General features: G+C 33.6%; 1 protein-coding gene across 12 annotated transcripts in view; it reads right to left on the reverse strand.

Annotated features, from left to right (window-relative positions):
* Positions 1-482: 482 nt before the first annotated feature.
* The window catches only part of LOC127978387 (diacylglycerol kinase iota), a 39,602-nt gene continuing 16,300 nt past the window's right edge, over positions 483-23,784 (reverse strand). For 2 of the 12 annotated variants that reach the window (XM_052583206.1, XM_052583201.1), the window contains exons 2-33: positions 22,709-22,817; positions 20,485-20,580; positions 20,034-20,108; positions 18,819-18,875; positions 18,608-18,676; positions 18,457-18,525; positions 18,253-18,369; positions 17,621-17,695; positions 17,334-17,429; positions 15,928-16,010; positions 14,695-14,755; positions 13,408-13,521; positions 11,993-12,118; positions 11,832-11,910; positions 10,598-10,653; positions 10,458-10,520; positions 10,257-10,330; positions 7,903-8,014; positions 7,620-7,819; positions 6,375-6,437; positions 5,257-5,357; positions 5,091-5,170; positions 4,886-4,930; positions 3,861-3,930; positions 3,736-3,776; positions 3,544-3,662; positions 3,400-3,425; positions 3,048-3,085; positions 2,755-2,875; positions 2,054-2,090; positions 1,871-1,970; positions 483-1,786 (exon numbers count right to left, since the gene is read on the reverse strand). In XM_052583206.1, coding sequence (XP_052439166.1) covers positions 1,670-1,786; positions 1,871-1,970; positions 2,054-2,090; positions 2,755-2,875; positions 3,048-3,085; positions 3,400-3,425; positions 3,544-3,662; positions 3,736-3,776; positions 3,861-3,930; positions 4,886-4,930; positions 5,091-5,170; positions 5,257-5,357; positions 6,375-6,437; positions 7,620-7,819; positions 7,903-8,014; positions 10,257-10,330; positions 10,458-10,520; positions 10,598-10,653; positions 11,832-11,910; positions 11,993-12,118; positions 13,408-13,521; positions 14,695-14,755; positions 15,928-16,010; positions 17,334-17,429; positions 17,621-17,695; positions 18,253-18,369; positions 18,457-18,525; positions 18,608-18,676; positions 18,819-18,875; positions 20,034-20,108; positions 20,485-20,580; positions 22,709-22,817 — 2,689 coding nt within the window. In that variant the 3' untranslated portion in view covers positions 483-1,669. Of the gene's footprint in view, positions 1,787-1,870; positions 1,971-2,053; positions 2,091-2,754; positions 2,876-3,047; positions 3,086-3,399; positions 3,426-3,543; positions 3,663-3,735; positions 3,777-3,860; positions 3,931-4,885; positions 4,931-5,090; positions 5,171-5,256; positions 5,358-6,374; positions 6,438-7,619; positions 7,820-7,902; positions 8,015-10,256; positions 10,331-10,457; positions 10,521-10,597; positions 10,654-11,831; positions 11,911-11,992; positions 12,119-13,407; positions 13,522-14,694; positions 14,756-15,927; positions 16,011-17,333; positions 17,430-17,620; positions 17,696-18,252; positions 18,370-18,456; positions 18,526-18,607; positions 18,731-18,818; positions 18,876-20,033; positions 20,109-20,484; positions 20,581-22,708; positions 22,818-23,784 lie in introns of all 12 variants that reach the window. The other 10 variants (XM_052583207.1, XM_052583202.1, XM_052583200.1 and 7 more) reach the window with 8 other exon arrangements.

Raw genomic sequence — 23,784 nt, forward strand, 5'->3', positions numbered from 1 at the left:
TATAACTTTATTTGACCCTCCAACATTAGCACTCACTAATCTAATTCTTATCTTAAAAAATAAAAATCTAACTAGCTTTCTAACCTTTTTGTTTTCTTTTCTTTTATTATACAATTAATAAAAGAAGAGAAAAAAGACATCTAACACTAGCTTGCTCTATTCTTTTTATATTCTATATGTTTTCTTTTTATTTATTATATTATTTAAAAGCCCTTGTTATGTGTACTGTGTTAAGCTAACTGAGTCTTGTCGTAGCATTTGTGTATCATTGCCCTTTTGTTGTTTTTGATTGCTTCCATTTCCCTCATTTGGATAAAATGCGTCTGCTAAATGACTAAATATAAACGTTATCTATAAAAACTATACCTGCAAAGAAAATGTCCAAGTAAGGAAACACTGCGTGTTATTTAAAGTATTTTAACTTCTCTAGCTGTAACTTTAGGGTTTTCTATGACTGTCCAGTAAACACACAACACTGGTGCTTTCCATCTGACTGGCTTTAATGAGAAACATTCCCAGTTTTGAGATCGTGCACATCATATCAGTCACATCTACTCACCCACTGACCTCATACACACCTGAAATAGATATTTAGAAATGTGAAAAAAACTAAAACATTCAAGTTGTCCCATTAAAAAAAAAAAAAAAAAAAAAAAAATACAACCACTGAACAATTTAATGTTTTTCATATAACTTAAAATGACAAAAAGAAATAATGCCATTTCGTTAACAATCATCGAGGGGTAGAAACATCCAGAGAGGTAACGAAAATTTCCATGCACAATAATGCTTTAAAATGATCACTCGTATGTAAATGGATCTCACGAAGGCTCAGCGTGATCCGCTTCTCATGCAGACACATCGCTGGGCATTTCCCCGTCATGAGTGATTGGACACGGACTGAGTATATGTTCAAAATACCAGGATTAACTCTCAGCAGCGTCCATTTTCTTTTTATCTTTTTTTGTCATTCTTCTGTCAAACGCTACCTTATGATCAGCAACTTGGCATTTCAGAAACCAGTCAGCTGCCATCAATTGGAAAAACACATCCGGTTCCTTTGCTCGTCTTGAAACATTAATGTAATGTAATATTAAAATAGATAAATGCACAAATGTCATCCATTCATATTGCATTGAATATGGCTCAGATCTTCTCTCGTCGTTTTAAAGTATTTTCACAATCACGCCACTGGTACGGCACACAAACAAAACGTGAAAAGCCTGTAGTTTGGGTTTAAGAGCTCAGAAATGATTGTGTCTCTGAAGAAGATCCCGCTTTAATCGAACTCTTTTCGGTATTTTCTTCTTCTGTGTGTCTTCGGCACACAACGTGATGCATGAAAGCTTCAATCTCTGGCATCTTTCGTTTCTAAAACTAGCTTGTGATGCAACATAAAAACCCAATGCATCTTTGAATAAATAGTTGGAATAAATAAGAGCAATAAATAAATGCTGAAACCCCACAGCGACATTAGTGGAAAAACAACAGCTAGACACGATCCCGAGGACTCTCTTAGCCCGGGGCGCTCTCGATTCTCCTCCCTCTTTGTCATTCTTCTCTTACGCGCTCCCGTTCTGTCTCTGCGAGTGCGAGCGGGCGCTCGGAGGAGTGCCGACAGCCACTTTCTGTGGGGAAAAATCTTCCTGACTCTGACTCATGAGCGTGTTCATACAGCCGTCTCCAGATCCTCGTGCGCCGTCGGCTCCTCCACCGGCTGCTTCTCCATGAGTAACGCCAACTCGGGGTTCCCAGCATCTAGGGCACAATCCTTGGGAGTTTTTCCCTGAAAAGGACAATGTGACATGAATCTGACTACTGAATTACGGTCACCATATTTGAAACAAAGAGGAAACAAGCAGATTCTCACGAGGAAGTTAGTTTTGCTGAGGGAAGCCCCAGCCTCCAGCAAACGTCTGCACACCTCCACATGCTGCCGAGACGCGGCTTTGTGCAATGCAGTGTCGCCTCTGAAAAGGAAATGAAGACAAATGAAATGCCAGCTTACTGTACATGACTGACTAAATAAGTGCATCAAATCGGCGCTACATACGTGTCTCTGTCAGTTAAATCCAACATCAGCTTTGACCCTGAAAGAAACCGAGTTTTGATATCAAAGTCAGTGTCAATAAGTGAAACTTATACATAGTATATAGTTTTGTAAAATAGTATATTAGTATAATAATATTAGTATTAATATTTCATATTTTATTGAATAATTTATTTTAGAAATTATATATATACATACCATTTTATAAAAAATAACATGTAAGCATTTAAAAACGTAAAAATATTTTGCATGTTTGCATATAATATAGAAATTATTAAAATACATATTTTTTCATTTCTGAAGTATTTGGTAATTTAAGGCATTAAAAATGTAATGTGACATTCAGAAGCATTTGAAAAAAAAAAAAAAAAAAAAAAAAAAACTTTACATATATGCATATAAAAATTATTATTATTAAAATCTATTTTATTTTATGCACCAAAAAGTATATGGACATCTAAGAAATTTAAACATTTATATTGACATTTTAAAAAGTAAATACTCTATACAAAATATTTTTGCATACTGTATATTTACTATATTTACTCTAAACTGCTTTTGGTTTTGGTTAGACATGGGATTGTTCTGTAACTCACACACAAAAACTTCCCTTCTACGCCAGCTGAGCATGTGACAAAGAAACGTTGGACTTTTTTTACGTACACAAATGAGTGTGTATGCCTGAGGGCTCGTCTCTCACTCACCGTGCTCTAGAATAAAACTCACGATCTCTGTGTGTCCGTGTTGGGCGGCCAGGTGCAGAGCGTTGCAGCCCATAGCGTCCCGCACCAACAGACTGACCCCGCTGGTGCAGGAGCCCGACACCTGTAAGACCCGGGACCCGAACCCGTTCAAGAGTCAGGATGAGTGACGATGCATGGGTATTTAATCAGAAAACTAACTAGTTATGCAAATGCTTGTGCTCTACCGTGTTGAGTCACCTCTCAAAACCTCTTCCACTTTCAATTCATAAAACAAGGAAATGTCAAAATCTTACCACCTCCACGTCTCCGCTATCAGCAGCTGACAGGAGAGCTGGAAAAAGGTTGAGAAATTTTTCAAAACGATGAGTAAAGGTCATGCATAGTATAGCAAGCATCCTAGGAAATGCATGACATGCATGTGGGATTTTTCTGGTTTCTGGTGATGACTTTTCATTGTGAGAAGTGATCACATGACTTCTGGCAGGATACATCAACTTCTAAAGAAAACCTGCTCCGTTTCTAAACAGTTTCCTATTTGTGTTTGTACATACTGATCAAAAAAAAAAAAAGTAGTAGTCTGAATGCACTGTAAGACGCTTTGGATAAAATTGTCTGCTAAATGCATAAATGTAAGTATTAATGTACCTTGTTCGTCTGTTGTCAGGGATGCCCTGTAATTAAAAAACAAGAGCAAAAATAAAAAGTTTTATTATGCAATTACACAGCGCAAAGAGGTATAAAACTATCAGGAATGAACAAAAAAAAAAACAAGGTATTGATGAATCTCACCCAGAACTGGGCTCAACCACCACATCTGGCATCCCAGGGACCTGGCTCACCGCTGGAGCCTCGTGGTCCAGGATGAAAACCTCCTCCTGGCATATTTCGGTCACGAAGTGCAGGTGCTCCTGTTTGTACACACATATTATACAGCTTCCTGATAACTTTTTCATTTTTAAGCAAATTGTTTAGCAGTCATACCTGAGCCTTGTCTATGCGATACAAGCGGTCAGCTGATGTAGCTGGAAACAGAATAAACATGCCACTGGTTAAACTATCCAGAAGCAGAGCAGGTCTCATCTTACAGTACACATGAAGAGGCTCACAGTCTAAGAAGCTCCAGTTTGGTGAAAGTCTGTGTGCTGAACTGGGCCGCGGCAGACCTGCGCTCTCATCCTGACAAAACACAGCAAAAACAAGTCAAGTTTGCATTGTGCATATGCATTTTATTTTCAGTTTGAATCACCTGGAGACACACAATACATGGGGTATAATTTATTTATATATCGCTATATTTAATAAATTATCTTGTATTTTGTTGGCCACAGCAGAAGACTACTTCATTTAACACTATGCTCTAATTTATTAAAAAATATTACATATTTACTACATTCTAATTTTAATGTGATTAAAATTTTAGTTTGTACTAAATTACCATATATAAATTCTGATTTGAATTTGAATTTTTTTATAATTACATTATAATTACTGATTATTAATCTCTTTATTAACTTATTATTACACAATTAATAGACGAAAACTCTGGCATGAATATTTAAGATTTATTAGATCTATGATGTTATCATTACATTATTGATTTTAAATTCTGATATTAATATTTTAATGTATTTTATTTAATTAAATTATCATTACAAAATTAAAATATCAAAATTCTGGTGTGAATATTTTTAATAAAATATTTTTTTTTATTAAGTTATCATTACAGAATGAATAGACTTAAATTCTGGCATGAATAGTTTTGATTTTCATATTTATGATGTTATCATTACAGTATTAATTTATTTAAATTCGTATTGATTTAAATATTTTTATATATATATATATATATATATATATATATATATATATATATATATATATATATATATATTTTTTTTTTTTTATTAAATTATTACAAAATTAAAAGAAATACAATTCTGATGAGAATATTAAATATATATTTCTATTAGTTTATAACAAAATTATTATATTGTAATATTAATATTTATTTTTATTATTTATTTTTTTTTATATTTTATTTTATTTAATTTTTATTTTTTTATTTATTTTTTATTATTATTTATTGAGACATAATTATTTTTTTTAATAATAAATATAATTAATCTCTTACCTGGTAGTGTACTCTGTGACCACTGGAGGGCGCCTGATGCAAATCCTGCCAACAAGAGACAAATGTGTGAGAAGTACACGAACTTATACCATGATTTAAAAACACGTTACATTTGAGGTTAAATGTTGATGTTTAAATGAAGTAACTGTATTGATTCAGTGCTCAATGAAATCAGTCTGACAGGAGCATCATGGGAAGTGCTCACCTCCTGCAGTCTGTCAATGAACAGGCGACAGGTTTCCAGGTCACAGTCTCCTCTCACCACCACGATGCCAACAGGAGTAGCTGACCAAGCACACACACACAGTCATATATTCTCCCCTCTGTATTATGCTATGTGAACTGAACGGTGGGAAACGTCAGGAACTTACAGATGTCACGCAGACGCTCCTTGTCCAGCTGCATGCTCTCGTACTCCTGCAGGACGATGCGGTTCACGCGCAGACGCAGACGCTCAGGCACAGCATGAGGGCTGTGATACACAGACGACAACAAATGAGAACTGACGCCACATTCATGAAATATCCAGTCAACAAAGGTGGAGGTGGAACAGACATCTTCTCAGTTTAATCTTCTGCTTGCTGATAATGCTCACAGGAACTACATGGAAACGATTTATGATCACGCTGATTCATAATCAAAAACTAATGAAAACAGAATGGTAATCTCAGACGATGAGGAGCGCGTGAGGAAGAGTGAAAATGAGCTTCACAAAAAGACAGGTGAAGATCAGAAAGGACTATTAATGCAGAAAAATGCTTTTTGTGGCCGTTTGGTCGGTTTAGACCAAATCTGTCATCTTTATTCTAGTCAACATGATTGTCCCTTAAACGAATCATGACATATTTAAATGAATCTAATATTCAGTAGCAATATTCAGTAATTCTGTACTGTAATTGCAATCATTTTATAAAGCATTTAAAACACTTAAGTAGCTTTAAGGTTAATGATTAGCATTATTTTTCCGCTTATGTGGTCCATATAGTCAACAATGCTGGCAAATACAATAAATAAATCAAATTAATTAATTAATACAAATAATTATTTTTGTTTTAATTAAAATAATATTTTTTTTAAATCATTATTTTAATTCAAAATATTTACAAATATATCTAAAAATATAAAAATAAAAGTGTTACAGTCAAAATAAAGATTATATATATATATATATATATATAAATATATAATTTTACAATTAAATGATTCCGTTTATTTAATTAAAATATATAAATATAAATTATATTGTATTTATCTTATATAAAATCTGATTATGAATACTTTATTGGTCTGATTTGTGTATCAGAAACGTGTATCAAGCCTGTAAACGGGCAGATTTGATTTCATGTTGACTGAGCTGAGTGAAAAACACAAAACACTCACAAGTGAGAGGCCTGGACTCACACAGATACACACACGCTCTGTCACACACCTGTGTGTGTGTGTGTGTGTGTGTGTGTGCTGGAGGGATGCTAAGAGATACCGTACTTACACAGAGAAGGAGTCGGGGGGAGCAGAGAGGCGGCGCAGGTCGGCTGCGCACACTTTCTGAATGCTGCGTCAGCGCAGCCACACAGGAACACAGCCAAGCCATCAGCACAGAGACAGAGAGAGAGAGAGAGAGAGAGAGAGAGAGAGAGAGACGGAGGCCGAGATGACAGACAAACGCATGAAGGGCAACCGGTAATTTAGGAGGAGAAAGAGAGATGGAGACAAAGAAAGAAAAAAGAAAAAAGAAAAAAACCCACTGAGAGCAGCACAGAGAGCAGAACCAGCACGTGTGGATTAGTGCTGTTACTAGAAGCACACGAGCCACACACACATGGTTAGATGGTTAGTTACACACTCTCATCTCTGTGTGTGTGTGTGTGTGTGTGTGTGTGTGTGTGTGTTTGAGAGGGAAAGACCCTCATTCTGAGATCAACTGCAAGTTATGTGCATTTTGTGTGTCTGGGTCTATTAACTCATTCAAAAAGCATTCAAAACATAATTTATACACATGAAAACTGCACACTTTATGATGAAAATGTGTTTCATTTTCTAATTAAACTGTATTTAGCTACTTTTATGGGGCATAAAATTAAATATGTGTGGTATATGCATGCATGCATGTATGTATGTATATATATATATATATATATATATATATATATATATATATATATATATATATATATATATATATATATATACACACACACACACACACACACACACACACGCATACATACATATTGTACAGTACAAGATTACATTAGTATTGGTATTTTTGATAATGTTAAAGATTTCCATTGCAAATAAATGCTGTAGAATTTTCTATTCTACTTTTACAAAAATATTAAACTGCACAACTGTTAAAATAATCTTACCAACTTCAAACTTTATATCTATTATTGCTTATTTAAACATATTGCATATTATTATTGATATATATATATATATATATATATTAGTGTTTTGTAGCCATTGGTGGAGTTTTATTTTTTTTTGTGACAAGAAAACAATAGAAAAATAAATATGACTGACGTATGACCCCTGTAGACGCTCACGGCTGTCAAGGTCAGCAAGTCTTTTTAATATCAGACAAATTGACCTTGTAATGACAGGAGGAAAGTTTGTTCAAGCTGTCAGATATCATAAAAATGATTTCTTTTTTTCAATGAAACCTTGTCTTAGAAGGCATGTCAACCCTCATCTTGGCTCGTGTATTGTGCAGCGGTGTATTTGAGGCACTCACTCGTTGAGCAGCGGCACAGACGTGCGTCTCTTGCTCTTCTGCACCATGTTGGCCTGGTTCCTCAGAGATATTCGGAGGGTGGAGGGTGCGAGGCGGCAGGGCTCTCCGTCCACCTGCACCGGCAGAGTCTTGAAGGTGGTGAGGACCACCTCTCTGCACTGATGCAGGCGCTCGCCGTGACCGCCCACCTGCAGCGCCGCCTTCAGGTGAAGACGGGAAATGCATGCAAGTCATGAGCCCTACATTTCTTTCTCAGTCTCCCAGAAAGAGCTCAAACACTCACCAGTGAGGCCATGGTGAAGCCGATCACCTCGATGCAGCCGTCATCATGTCTCTGAGGCTCGAAAGCTCGGTGGTCGCCCGTGTTGCCCCAAGGCATGGTCCCTGCACAGTACCTGCAGACACCGGGGCAATGAGGAGAACAAGACGACATGTTTCATTAAAGCTTGACTACAGAAAACACAAAACCAACAGACAGTCAGGAAATACGCCATTTGTGTCCTCATAACTTACTACTGAACTTTTTGACATTATTTGAAAGATTCAACTGTGATTAACGTACAGTGCAAATCAGCATTGACTAAAAGCTTACATTGATTTTTAGTTTGCATGACCCTATTCATCACTATAATATTTTAAAGGGTTATATAATGTGAGAAAAACATCTCTGACTTTAAAAATGACTTCTTCAACTTCTTTTTTAACAAATTGCTAAATAAATATATATATTATATATAATTTTGTCTTATTATTATATGTTTGTATATTAGTGTTTTTAATATTAATACATTAATATTAATAATTTAGACATTATACATTTAATATTAATACATTAATAGGCTTTTTCAAATATGAATATATATATTTGTAAAAAACATTTAATATTAAGTAAAAAAAAACCCATGAAATTAAAAAATAAATATTTTCAAGATATTTGGATGTGTCTTGAAAAATATTTCGTATCTTAAAAAAATATATTATTACAAATATATTTTAACATATTTAGACATTTTACAAAATTATGAATTTTAAAAAATACTTAAATTCTCTGTAATAAAAAAAAAAAAATATATATATATATATATATATATATATATATATATATATATATATATATATATATATTATTAGTTTTTATAGTTTGCATGGAACCATTATATTTCAATGTTTCAGTAAAGTAAAAATAACAACTAATAAACAAATTTGTTATGTTTTTTTTTCCAGTTAGCATGACCTTATTGATAACGATTATATTTCAAATGGTAAAAAAAAAAAGTAATTCTGTTAAAAAAATAAAATAAATATTTTTCAAATATTTTGTAAATTTTGTTTACATCCAGTTGTACAGTATGACCCGGTTCATCACTATTATTAAGAGGTATATATATATATATATATATATATATATATATATATATATATATATATATATATATATATATATATATATATATATATAATTATTTTATCTTTATTATTTTGCAAAAATGCTCTATAAACTCTATAAACTCTATTATTCTATGACATTTCCCCTCATGGATAGTTTAAAACATAATTTGATCTTTCTGAAATCATATTTGAGGAAGTGACATCATGTAGGTCAGAAGTTTCTCTTACAGTCTTCATCAGTGCTTCATTATAGTCGCACTTATTATAATTGACCTTTTCAAGCTTAGCATTTCAACACTGTTATGACAAAAACATTACAGTAAGCATTTGTACAGAACTGTTTTTTCTTGGCACTGAGTACAACACTAATGTGTTTGTTAAAGTCCATTATTAGCTGTTTTGTGCTGACCTTTAAGCCAGACACTTTTCCAATGTACCAAGCTTGACAGAAAAACATGTTTTGAAAGACAACTGACATATTTTTGTCACAGAATGTCTATGCAATTGCAAGTTGAAATGTATTGTCTGCATAATGCATTTAAAGCTAAACTATATCTAAAATGATAATTTTGCTATCCTCATTAACATATTTAACATCCATCCACTTCAAGCAATATAATTACATTTTTAAATAGCAAATAATCAAACATTTAAATTAGTGTTAAATTGAATTTTAAAACTAGACACATACACATTTAAATTAAATTGCAATATTAGTTTACTAAATGACTAATCCAGGTTACATTATTAAATTCAATTTGCAGCAAATGTTACATATTGAAATTCAGAAAGTGTAAGTATTTTACTTTAAAATGATTAACTTCTTTTTTTAAAAATTGCTAAATAAATAAATAAATATAATAATAAGACAAAATTATATATATATATATATATATATATATATATATATATATATATATATATATATATATATATATATTTGTTTTTGTATAGTAGTGTTTTTAATATTAATACATTAATATTAATAATTTATACATTATACATTTAATATTAATACGTTAATATTAATAATTTATACATTATACATTTAATATTAATACATTAATAGGCTTTTTCAAATATTAATATATATTTGTAAAAAACATTTAATATTAACAAAAATAAATAATAAAAATTTATTAAATTATACAAATATGTAAAAAAATATTATATATATATATATATATATATATTTATGATTAAAAAAGGATGCATGTTCCTGAGTTTTCCCCTTATTTTTGCACAAACCTGGGAATATTCAAGAAGACGATGCACTGAAACTTCAGTTCCTGAATCTTGGGTGTGAGATCTGTACCGTCACACTGTCAATATAAAGAAGGAAATTAATTTTAGTTTAATTGAAAAAGAACATCAGGTGAACGATGGCTAAGTTAGCATAAGAGTAAAGGAACAGCTGGAGTGGGCGCTTCATGAGAGCTTCATACTCACCACCACCCTGACGTGCTTGGACAGATCCCTGGAGCTCCGCTGGAGGAAGTCAGAGAACGCCGCCTGAGGGGACACACACACACACACACACTCAAACACACACTTACTCAGTCTGTCAGATAGACGGGAACTCTGCTTACCCCTGCATAGAACATCTTGTTACGGAAGCGACTGTTGAATTTCTCGGGATTGGCTTCTGTGAAGGAACACAACCACAAATGATATGTGCCACATATATTCTAAGTTTCATAACCCCGCCCACATTTAGACATCAACAGCTATTCAGTATTCAGCAGCTTGCCTTGGATGAACAATAATATTAACTACACCACAAATTACAAGACAATTTACATAAAAAAGGTTTGGTAATATGTTCATGCATTCCCTTGGAAATCAAAATATCTATTAAAAAAAAAAATCAATTTCAAACATATTGAAATGGCTGCATTTAAATAATAATCTGAAATCCTAATTAACAAAAATGCATCTTTTTATTTATAATACAATTAAAATGGACAAAATTAAAATATATTTAACATAATAAAATGATTATAACATTCAAATTGAAATTAAATCTTAATATTATTTGAATAAAAGGCAAATCCATGTTACATATTTTAATTCATATTTGAATTTTTCGTTTTGCAGCAAATGTTTTTTAATTTCATTTTTAGTTTAAATTTAAAATACAGATTCTTTCATTCAAAGGGTGGAAAAAGGTCAACAAAATTAAAATATTAAGTAAATTTTTAAAACACACACACACACACACTTATTTTTTATTACAGAAAATAAATGAAGACAAAAAATCTTTAGATATATTTAAAATATTAAGGCATAAAGACTAAACATTAAAATATTTTTTTAAACGTATTAAGATGCATTTTATAAAAAAAATCTCAAGATAAACAAAAAATATCATAGATAAAATCAAATTTTTTTTTGGAAATATTAAGAAATAAAAAAGATTTATATGTGTTTTATAAAACATTTAGATATTCAAATATGAAAATACTTTTTTTAAACATTAAGACATTAAGAAATGTTAAATTAATATGTATTTTATATAAATATAAACATATTTTTTAAATAAAAAAATATTTTTTAAAATATTTAGACGTCTTATAAAAAATATTAAGATATATCTATATTAACATATATATATTACGAATTTTTAAAAAAATATGAAGTGTTTATTATTTTTTTTGTACTTGTATGTAAAACCATTTTACTCTTCTATTTTTTAAGAAAATGAAAATGAAAAGATTAAAGAATTTTTTCAGTGCATTTAAACCTTTTAAGACTAACAGGTAATAAAATACATTTATTCAAATAAAATGAAATGCCTCGTAGATAGGACAGAGCGTCACAAACCTCTGGACTCGTGGAACTCCAGTGTGACGTGGGCATCGAAGCCGAGGCTGAAGTAGTTATTGAACACGTTTAGAGGAAGCTGAGAACACACACACAGATCTATCAGCAGCGTATAAACACAACCCAATCTCTGTGTCTGTCTGCATGAACACAGACATCACCTTCTGCGTTCCCTCCTCCGGCTGAACGGCCGATCGCTCCACCGTCAGATTCCAGCGGTCCAGCTGCACCACCGTCCCGTCCTCCACGTGACACAAGACCTTCGACACCGGCTCGTCTGTGTAGCCCTGAAACAGCAAGAGATCATGTTGAGTTGAGAGGTCTTTGCCAACACCACGGCTATTTACTCCTGGCATAAACACAGAACTGTCAATATGAATCATTAAAACACGCTTCATTGCTGATAACAGACTTTAGATTGAAGCACAGAAAAACCTGAGAGACACTCCAGACCCCAAGGCCAGGGTTTCTCAGACACACAGTCAGAGTATAAGTCCAAAATAACGAGCGCCGTTCATCAGAGAAGCTCCATCATATCGGACTAATGTAAAACAACCGATTTACAGCTTTTAAATGAATTTTAATTCGATTGCATTTTTAAATATAACTTATTGCAGCAAATACAGCCTGTTTATTTCCACGGGTGGAAAATTGTTAATAAAACATAAAATTGTATTTTTCCACTTTGAAAAAATATTAAGATATATATATTAATATATATATATTAAACCTTTAAATTAAATTAAATTTAATCACTTAAAAAATTAAAGACATACAGTACTTAAATATATATGTATAGTTATAGTTATTAATTTTTAAACCGAAAACATGCTTTTTACTTAAAAAATACTTTACTATACCTTTTAGTAGATTTTAGTAGATTAGGAGGTTTTTTATTTTTAAATAAAAAAAATATATATATTTTATATATTTTTTCAAACATACTTAAATGTATATTTAGACACTTAAGACAACATTTAAGACATTTAAAAAAAAAAATTATGAAAAAAATTAAAAGACATTTTCATTGATGTTAAGACATTCAAAACAAATTAGTTATTTTTTAAAATAGATGTATCTTTTTTTTCGGACGTACTTTATAAATATATAAATGCTTTTGTAGATATTAGGACTTAAAACAATATTTAGACGTTAAAAAAAAAAAAAAAAAATAATAATAATAATAATATATATATATATATATATATATATATATATATATATATATATATATATATATATATATATATATATATATATATATATATATATATAAATGATACATGGACAGCTTTAAAACAAATTAGGCATACATTTAAAAAATATATTTAAAAAACATAAATGACATAAAAATATAGACATTTCTAAACATATTTAGATATATATATTTTAAAATTATTTAGACATATTTTTAGTATTTTAAGAATACTAAAACTAAAAGATTAACACGTAAGTGCCTCACTTACAGCAGCTTCTCAGCCAATCAGAGCAGAGCAGCCTGATCAGACTAATGCTGACATCTGGGGTATAAAAATAGTAAATTGAATTAAAGATGATTAAAGATGAGTTGACTCACCCCTCCCCAGTTCAGTGTCCTGGCAAGGTCATTTCCTGTCCCAAGAGGAAGCACAGCTACAGGAGGTTGTGGGTTCATTTGTAGTTCATCTAAAGCGGAGAGGATCCAGCCCACCTACACAACAGAGGACAAACCACTCAAACTCAGGGTCAGAAACGCCAGAGCGCTCAGGAAATCAAGTCACAGATCAAGAAATTAGACACAGCAAACCACCATTAGCTAATTACAGTGTTTGTTCACTGCTTGTTCGCCAGAGGGGGTACCTCCAAAATGTCTAATCTCCATGTGGGATGGACATACTGTATAGTGGGTATAGAAAAGAACCACCCCCTTTAAAATAATCAGTTTTTGTTTCATCCAGCTGTATTTACTCAGTGCAACTTAAACATCCAGGTGAAAGATAAAACACCAACATTTCAGACAAAAATGTAAAACAGAATCACTGAGTTAGGAAAAGGATCACCCTCCTGTGTCAGTATTTTGTTGAAGCACATTTTGCTTTAATTACAGCCTTTAGTCTGTTGGGATTTGTCTCTGCACATCTAGACTTTGCTAAATTTCCACCCTCTTCTTTGCAGAGCCGCTTGAGTTCAGTTCAGTGTGATGGCAAGCGTTTGTGGACTGCAGTCTTCACGTGTTTAAGTCTGAACTCTGACTAGGTCATGCAAGGACACGCAGCTTTTCCTCCTTCAACCACTGTGTGCTCAGATTTGCTGTGTGCTTTGGGTCATTGTCATGTTGGGAGATGAAGCTTCTTCCCATTGACATCTTTCTGGCAGAGGATGGCCAGATTTGACCACTCTGTCACAAATTCCTGCAGCTTGCTGTTTCCTCCAGCTCTTTCATCCAGTTAAGATTGACGTCCTGATACAGGGAGGCTCTGTGTCATACCAAATACCTTCCACTTCTTAATAATAGACTTCACTGTGCTTCTAGGCATTTATAAAGCCTCTGAATTTTGTATCCATCTCCTGACTTTTGTGAGTGTTTTGCCACCCATGGCTGATTGTTTGCTTCAGTTGCACTACCAGGGACTGAAAAACCATCAAAATGAACACAGCTGGCAGTCAAATGGCTTTCTGTGCCATTGAGAAGGTGATAACTGTTGGTGTTATATCTTTCACTTGGATGTTATGAAGCTGAGTAAAGTGATTACAGCTGGATAAAACAAAAACTGTGTCCGTTTGCATTTCAGACTGCAAAGCAACAAACTGTGATTATTCTAAAGAATGTGATTCTTTTCTACATCCTCTGAATCTGATCATCCCAGCATACACTGCATCTTACCGTTCCATCTCCTCCACAGGCAAGGATGCGAAGATTTGGCACTTTCCTGTATAATTCCAGCCTGACGGACAGAGGGAAACAATATTCATGTGTGTTACTGAATATTATTAGCATGCTAATTAACAGAATACTCCATTTTGCATAACAAATCCAGACATGAGAGCAGTTCAAAGACAATGAACAGTGTTTGGACACATCAGGCACATTTAAAAGTATGAATTTCACTGCATTAGACAAAAACATCAAAACAAGTATCATGAACTAACTAACAATGTTTCACGTTAAGCCATTTTGTAATGACAAAGAAAATCATTATCATTAAATTAATGCATTAGGCATCATGAACTAACGATAGACAATAACTTTACAGCATTTATTAATTCATTAATGTTCATTTTTATTTATACGGCAGTACATTTAACGCTTCAAGTTGTGTAAACAAATATCAGTTCACGTATTATAAAAGAAGAGGAATTAACAACACTATATTTAATGATTAACCTAGATTGATAAATGCAATACATTTACAATTAGAAAATTCGTTAAATTAGTACCTAATGCATTAATTAACACTAACAAACTGAACTTAAATGTACAGTAAACCTTAGTAGTGCTCATTGTAACTTAGTGTTAGTTAATGCATTAAATATATTTAACAAATTGAACCCTACTGTAAAGTGTTGCCCATTTTGACTTCATTTTGAATGTGCATTCATCATGTAAACCCAATTACAAATATTGATTTGTGAAATGTTTCTTTGAAATAAATGGCACTTAGTTTGATATTTTCATTTTCCCTTCTAATGCAATGAGATTTTAAAGTGTGGATTAAATGTTTTGGGGGCCACTGGATGTGTGTTGGTTTTCTGATTTAATAGAGTGAGTTTAATCACAGCTCTGTCAGACAGCTCAGAAGAAAAGCCCTCCAGCCGCCCAGCTGTGTCTGCCCTCCCTTCTTCACTCTCTCTCTCTCTCTCTCTGTCAGCAGCAGAGCCCTTCAGAGCCCATGGCCTGTGCTTTGCTGCCTCACGGCTCAATTACTGAGACGAACTGAGGCGGTGGGCAGCTGGGAGAGATGCTACCAGAACACTGAACTCCCTCACTGCTGAGATCTGACGGCTACATAATTAATGTGGTCAGGACAAAGAAATGGTGGGTTAAAGTGCATTAAGGGAGGAAGAGAGAGATGATCTGAGATGTAATGAAAGAGAGCGCTGAAATCGAGAGACTCACGCTTCTCTGGGCCCTCCCTGAGACAAATCAAACACCTGCCGAGGGTTCAGGATCCACATGAACATCTGCAGCAGCTTCGTCCCCTGAGGACCACAGACAGGCCAAGAGATTGTTAGTCATAGATCTCTCTTCCCATGCCATAAAATAAATGTACATGAAATACTGATTTGTTTATATAATGCATCCATTCATACGATGCCGTTTTAGTGGCACGTAAAAAAATTAAATAAAATAGAAGATTACGAGATTAAAGTCGTAATATTAAGAGAATAAAGTCTAAATGTTTCGAGAATAAAGTCGGAATACTACGAGAATAAAGTTGAAATATTTCGATAATAAAGTCAAAATGTTTTGAGAATAAAGTCGGAATACTACGAGAATAAAGTTGAAATATTTCGAGAATAAAGTCAAAATTTTACGAGATTAAAGTCTAAATATTTTGAGAATACAGTCGAAATATTACGAGATTAAAGTTGAAATATTTGGAATTTTCACAAAGAAAACTGTTTAATTTAATGAATTGTTTCACATAAATACAGCGATCTGATCATTAAAGAGCTTGAAAAATACATTATTGTAAGACACATCATTTGTTTTTGTTTTTTTCACAAAGCTTATTGCTATTGGGTGGTTGGCGCACTAAAAATAATGAATGCAATGGAAGATATTAAATATTATTTCCAAACATTTTCCCCTCGAGTATGACACATGGTATGATTCCTGCTTATAATCCCACATTTATTTGTAGCGTATTAAAAAAGCGTTAAATAAGAGAACTACAGTGCCCCCCCCCCCGAAGGAATGTCGATTGGGTGTGTGAGCTGATGTTAAGATAAAAAGTTGTTCCTGTTTAGTCGGTTAATAAATATCATACTCTTGATAATAAGTTGTTTAAAACGGACTCTTCCTCATCCCGGTAAAATGATGCAACCGCTCGGATGCAACAATATTCAAATCAATCCTGCAACTTCGTCTCGATCCGGGACATTTACATCCGCAATAAAGGCCTACTCTCAAAATAATATAACTTTAATTTAAACTCTAAACATTTGGACTTTATTCTCAAAACATTCCGACTTTTATTCTCGAAACATTCCGACTTTTATTCTCTAAGCATTCCGACTTTTATTCTCGAAACATTCCAACTTTTTTGCTCGAAACATTCCGACTTTATTCTCTAAGTATTTCGACTTTATTCTCGAAATATAATGACTTTAATCTCGTAATCTTCGGGGTTTTTTGTTGAGTTTTTTTACGTGGCACTAAAACGCCGTCGTACATTTATATTTTAATCATGCTAATTAGTTTAATGTAGAGCTGTTTGGTCATTATGTTCCTTTCAGAGGTTCTTGTACTATAATGACTGTACATTATTCGTCCATTAGTCTCTTTATTCAGAGGATCACCTGGTTTCCTCCACTCTTGGGGTTGACGAACACCAGCACTGGCTTCATCAGCGGAGAGGGCATCGGCTTCAGCATGAACGGTCGCCATTTTGATTCCTGCAAATATCACTTCATTATACTTTGGTAAGTGCACATTTGCAGACACACACACACACACACACCACTGCAGTAAGCTGTAGGGACAGATGATCACAAGATCACGAGCAGGAGTTAAGGGAAGAAAGCCCTCATAAAATACTATGGCATCATTTAAAAGTAGGAACAGGACAGGAATCAGATCTACTCACATCTGTCCCCTTTTTGCTGGCTCTTCTTTTGAACGACGTCCGTTTTTTCCTTCGAGTGGAGTTTTTAAATGAGCTCTGGGACACAGGAGAGATACGCCAACTAAGCCAAAACATAGCCAAACTATCAATACTATCAAAGTAAAGTAAATTTTAGCTTTTAAAAATAAATTTGCTTATGTGGTAAGAAAAATACATTTGTTTACCATTTGAATTCAAAGTCCCCCCAGCATAAGCTTACTTAATTGTAATTATATATATATATACACACACACACACACACACACACAAGTCTTTATATCTTAAGTCATTCTGGTTCTGATGCAAACGGTTCAATTTCAGTTAATGTTTAGATATTTGTACTGGATAAGGCAAAAACAGTGTAAGAAATCATTTTTGCAATGTATGAAACAATGAGAGAAGCTCCATATAAAATATGTAGACAAGTTTTATGAAACACACTGTTACTAATATCAAATCTTGCAGCTTAAAAGAGTATTTAAAACGAATCTGATCAGCGTAACTGAATGCAGAAGACAAGATCATACAGGCCAGCTTTATATTATTATAACATAACTTCTTCTCTTTAGTGCTGATGAAAAATGTCCCCCCCAAACCGTCTGAGGTGTGCATACCTGTGGTTTCCTGACTTTGATGATCCAGGAAGGGGGGATGATGACCCCGGCGTGAGCTCCTAGAGAACAGGGCTCCTCGATCTGATGTAGCATGAAGCACGTGACCTTGTTATGGAACTGATAGACAGAAAAATAAACAGAGATTGAGATGGAAGAATTCTGCATTACACAAACCAGCAAGATTGTGTGAGACGTGCCACTCACTGCCTGCTTGCACCAGGAGCAGCTGATGGCCACAATCTCCTTGCTGTGGAAGAACTTCTGCGGGAAACTCTGCAATTAAAGTGAAAGTTGGCATGAACGTACAAGACTTTTGCATATGACTCCTACAATAAACTCTGAAGGCGTGACGTACTTTTCCGCACTGACGACACTTCCCTTCCTGTCGCCGGCGATGGACCCAGTGATGTCTCAAAACGTTCTGCTGTCGCAAACAGACACAACGGGTCACATGTAAACGTGCCAACAAGGGTTCATTCTGCCATAGCACATGGAGTACAATAAGTACATCACAAACTTCAGTGTGAAATATGATTTAAAGTCGTGTGGGGATGAGGTGGACTCACATCTCTAAGGCATCGCGAGCCACCCTCTCTGAAAGTGGGTTTGCAGCGGAAGTTGATCTGTGAGGAGACAATTCAAGTAGAAATATAACAAAATGAGAAGCTATTATTGTTGTAGCTCATATTATACAATTAATGTAATACAATTTAAATGTGAAATGCACATCAACACAATATTATTATTATTATTACTTCGAATTAGTTAATTGTTTTAAAAATGAAAAAAGGAAAACCAGACTTTTAAATAATTCTAAATAATTTAGAATATATTGAGTTCATCAATCTATCCAAAAAAGACATAACTACATTATTATTAAAATATAAAGCATTTTGATGTATACTGTTAGCTTGATATTTCATGTTGTCTCTTCATGCAGTTTCACTGATAAACAAATAAACAGAACTATTACATGATATTGTATTATAGCACATATTACAACGTGACACATTTACACTATATTGTTTTTTTTTATAATATAATATTATTATATTAGATTTAAAATAGAATTAAAAAAGTAATCTCTGAACTATTAAAAAAATAAAAGAATTTATAATATCTTTACATCAAACAATTACGTAAAAACTGATATTACCATATAGTTAATAAAATATGAACCATTTTTTATAAAAATTTCAGCATCACAATAAATACTGGGATATATACCGCAAACTTTATATTCTTTCCTGCAACTGCACTGAGAAAAATTTAAAAATTGTATTATATAATATATTATATTAATAGCATGTATTCATGTTAGATAAATGTCATATAATGTGATATAATTATAATATATAAATATATGCATTGTGAAATTATATATATATATATGCGTGTGTGTGATATAATTTTTTTTTAAACCATAATAAAAAATAATCTCTATTTACCTTATATACATACACTATTAAAACTATTAAAGACATTACAACAAAGTAAAACATTCATAAAATGTCCAGCAAGACACTATATATATTGCAATATATACCGTTACCTCGATATTCTTTCACATATATTCACCCAATTGTGCTGATAACTATATTTGAATACCGCAACAGCAGGAACCCACAACTCTTGATCCTAAAAACCATAACTGCAATACCTAGATTATACCATCTCCTGCCATTTCATCATCCTCCTGATGTCTGTTTGAAGAGACAAACGTCAATGCTCATCTGTTGATGACGTGCATGAATTAAACAGATATTTCTGCCTCCGCTCACCTTGTCCAGCTCCTCGATACACGCCGTGTGGACCACGATCTTACAGGCGGCACACTTCCTCCGGGGAGCCGACTTCTTAAAGAGAACCCAACAGCACAAAACACAGAGCAAGAGCACACATCTACAATCAGTCTAACTGTAACAGGAATATGCTCTCATCTTCAGCAGTAAAAAAGGAAGGATTTTGCCAACTACTTGAAGTGGCAATAATAAATTGCCACGGTTTTGAAAACATCAGAGTGTGGCGCAGTGCTTTAACACAAGCCTAAAAAAATCCTTTTACCTGCTGTAGATTCTCAGACTAATAGCTGGCTCTTCCTTTCAATACACACCAGCCTCACATTATCTCATGAAAGAAAAGCTCTAATGCCACTCTTCTCTGCCTTGAGCTCGCCGTGCAAACACAGCAATCATCTGACTTCCCCGCTCTGTTTAATCACATGATACTCACTGCAATCTTGACCACGCACGTCTCTTCACCCAGGTAGCAGAGATCGCCAGAGCAATTTGTCTCCAGCCACAGGTGGTCACCGTTCACTGCGTTCTCCTGCGCATCAAGATACAAAATCAAAAGTTTTGTGGCTTTTAATACATGGTTATGTCTCATTTGGAAGGCTGTTTATTATAAAACTTACTGTTATTCCTCATGAGGCATAAATCGATGCAATTTCTTTCTTACTTTGGACTCTAATGGTTACTTTTCTGAGTGTCAATGACGTATGCAGCAGGCAAATGTGAGAACTTGAGGGCAAAATCTACAAATGAGACAGTCCATGTCCAAGTCCACTCATAAATGCTCACAAAATTAGTATATATGCTCATTTAAAGGTCAATTTTTGATCAGTATTGATCAAATGCTCTCAAGAATTAAAAAAATACACTTGTGCTAACTGTTTAGCATGTAGAAAATCATTATTAAACTAAACTGAATCAACACTAAATTGACTTTATTAATATAATGACACTTTTCTGTAGAAATGCTTTATAGTCTGAGCAAAAAAAAAATTGGTGTTGAATTTTCACTCGGAAATTGCTAGTAAATTTAACGTTTCATTAAAAAGAAACAGCAAGTAACATTGAATTAAAAATAAAGTTTTAAAGTAGAAAGAGAAATGTTCTTGTGAAATTTACTCCAACAGTGTTTGTTACTTACAACTTTAAAAAAATATTTTTTTTTTGAACATTGTAATTCTGAGTTCACTTCATAACTAATTAACTATTTAACATTTACTCTTTACTGAACTAAATTGAACTCCACAGAACTGAATAATAAGTCTAAAGGTTTATATGGTAAAGATCTATTCAAAGCAGCTTGTAAACTAAAATATACATAAACTAGTACTAAACCAAGAAAATAACAGTATTATTAATATTTCAAAATCCTTCAATAATGCAACTGTATTCATTTCCTTCTTGAAAAATGTTGCAATATTAACAATGTTACTTTCTTGTTTTATTACTGTGAAGCTGCTTTGAATCGATCTGTACTTTATAAACTGACTTAACCAATGTATAGGAGCATGTAATGCACATTTAAATAACACAAGCACTTATTTCATATGGCAACAACACTGTTGTGTGAGGCTACAATTAGCACTGACTCACACACACACACACACACACAAACACTTAGCAGCTCTAGGAAGGCACATTAATGTTTGATGGCGGCGCTGTTCACATTGAGAACTAGCGTGGAAGGAAAGGCCAGCAAAGACGCACAGGAAGTGCCCCGCTGGGCTCCGCCCCCTCAGCGGTCTCCATCTGTACACACAGCACCTGGATTAACGAGTCTCTCTTTTGTCATGCCAACTGTCTTTGCGTGACCCACCCATGACTAACCGCGCCCAGCAGTCTGAATGTGCTGACATGTGCAAAACTAATGCACAACCTTATCCTCGACACTAACATTAGTGATCAAGTCTGGGAACTTCTCATATTATACACAAAACTCACTCTATATATCATTAAATAAAAAATCTGAAACATTGTAAACTATTGCCACCTGTGGTAAACTCATTACAAGTATACACTGCATTGCTATACTGTTGCTAAACAAAATAAAATGATATCAAAAATAAATATTACATGAAAAACAGCTAACTGAAATAAATACGCTTACGCTGAAGCACTAAAATTACTGAAAAAAAAACATAAATAATATATTTAAGCCAAATAAAGGCATTTAAAAAAATAATAATGAAAAAAAGCTCAAAACAAAACTAAAACTGAAATAAAATGACAATAAAAGCTCACTTGAAACTTATTTAAGTTATGCGGAAAAATGCAAGAAAGAACATCTAAATGCAACTAACTGAAATAAAATCAGATTCAAGTGTGCACTATACTAAAATCACAAAAATGTAACTCAAATAAAACTAAATTAGATTTTTTTTATGTCACATGCACATTTATATAAATTAAATTAAAGCTAAATAGAAACATTTAAAGAGAAACAATAAATCTTATAAAAATGACAAACACAATAAAGCTACATGAAATTAAAACTGCAAGTCAAGTTAAAATATTAATCATATGTAACACTATATAAATAGACTATAATAGTATATAAATAATACTGAAATAACACTGGTTCTGGATGGCTATTACGTGGTTGTTAGGGTGTTTTAGGGGGTTCAAATAAAAACTGGAGTGAAAGACAGACGAGGAACACTTACGCTCCAGTCCACTGTGCTGTGAAGCTCCTTGGCCGGTCCATTGCTCAGGGCAGGGAAGGGATTGTGGGCCGGACCCAAATGCTGGAGGCCTGACCGGGAGATGGCTTTCCTGCAAAGCAGAATGACCACAAATAGCTTCAGACAGGAGTAAACGCATTCAAGAGAAAATAATGAGACCTTGCTGAACTGAAGGTTTGACATCTGGGCTGAAGCTCCTTGCTGTTGCACATAAAAGGACTAGTCATCGTGGAGCTAAAGCGGGGACACACTGAAAACACACACACAACAGGAGATGGCCGTCTACCTTGTGCCAGTATCAAAATGATCCAGACCAATCTGTTAACCAGTCTGCTTGGCCAGGAAGTTCCCATAATTCCCTGCATGCAAGAGAGCTTCTGCCTCATATGGTATGAAATAAGCAAAGATTGTTCTTAGACACAATGTGTGTGTGTGTGTGTGTGTGTGCTTGTGTCCCAGCAAGGGACTTGCACTTGATCACTTCTTCTGTCTGTCATTCTTCCATAAAATTAGGCATCATCCCACACCAGAATCACAATTAGATCTACTCAAACTTATATTCACAAGAGTAAAAAAAAAAACTGGCTTAAATAGCAAAATATGTTTCAGGAGATGTATAGCATACTATTGCCAAAACATTTATCAAGTACATAAAATTTAAATTTAAAATACAATTAAATTAAATTTATGCATTTAGCAGACGCTTTTATCCAAAGCGACTTACAGTGCATTCAGGCTAACAATTTTTACCTATCATGTGTTCCCGGGGAATCGTACCCCCAACATTGCGCTTGATAATGCAATGCTCTACCAATTGAGCTACAGGAACACTAACACTTGCATTTGTTACTGATATATCAAAGTGAATGTGTAGCATGCATGTTTCATATCTCCAGCTGTGTTGTTTGCAAGTTGTGCATATTACAGTGTGTAACTAAACTCGCTGAATCTCCAAGCTCCTTCCTCAAAAACTGCTGCCACCTGATCTTCCTCCAAAGAGCTCAGTATTTAACATAGTAAACACACAGCGCCATATGGTCGTCCCTTTTGAAGCAAAG

The sequence above is a fragment of the Carassius gibelio genome, chromosome A4 (genome assembly GCF_023724105.1).
Source record: "Carassius gibelio isolate Cgi1373 ecotype wild population from Czech Republic chromosome A4, carGib1.2-hapl.c, whole genome shotgun sequence".
In the NCBI taxonomy this organism is placed as follows: domain Eukaryota; kingdom Metazoa; phylum Chordata; class Actinopteri; order Cypriniformes; family Cyprinidae; genus Carassius; species Carassius gibelio.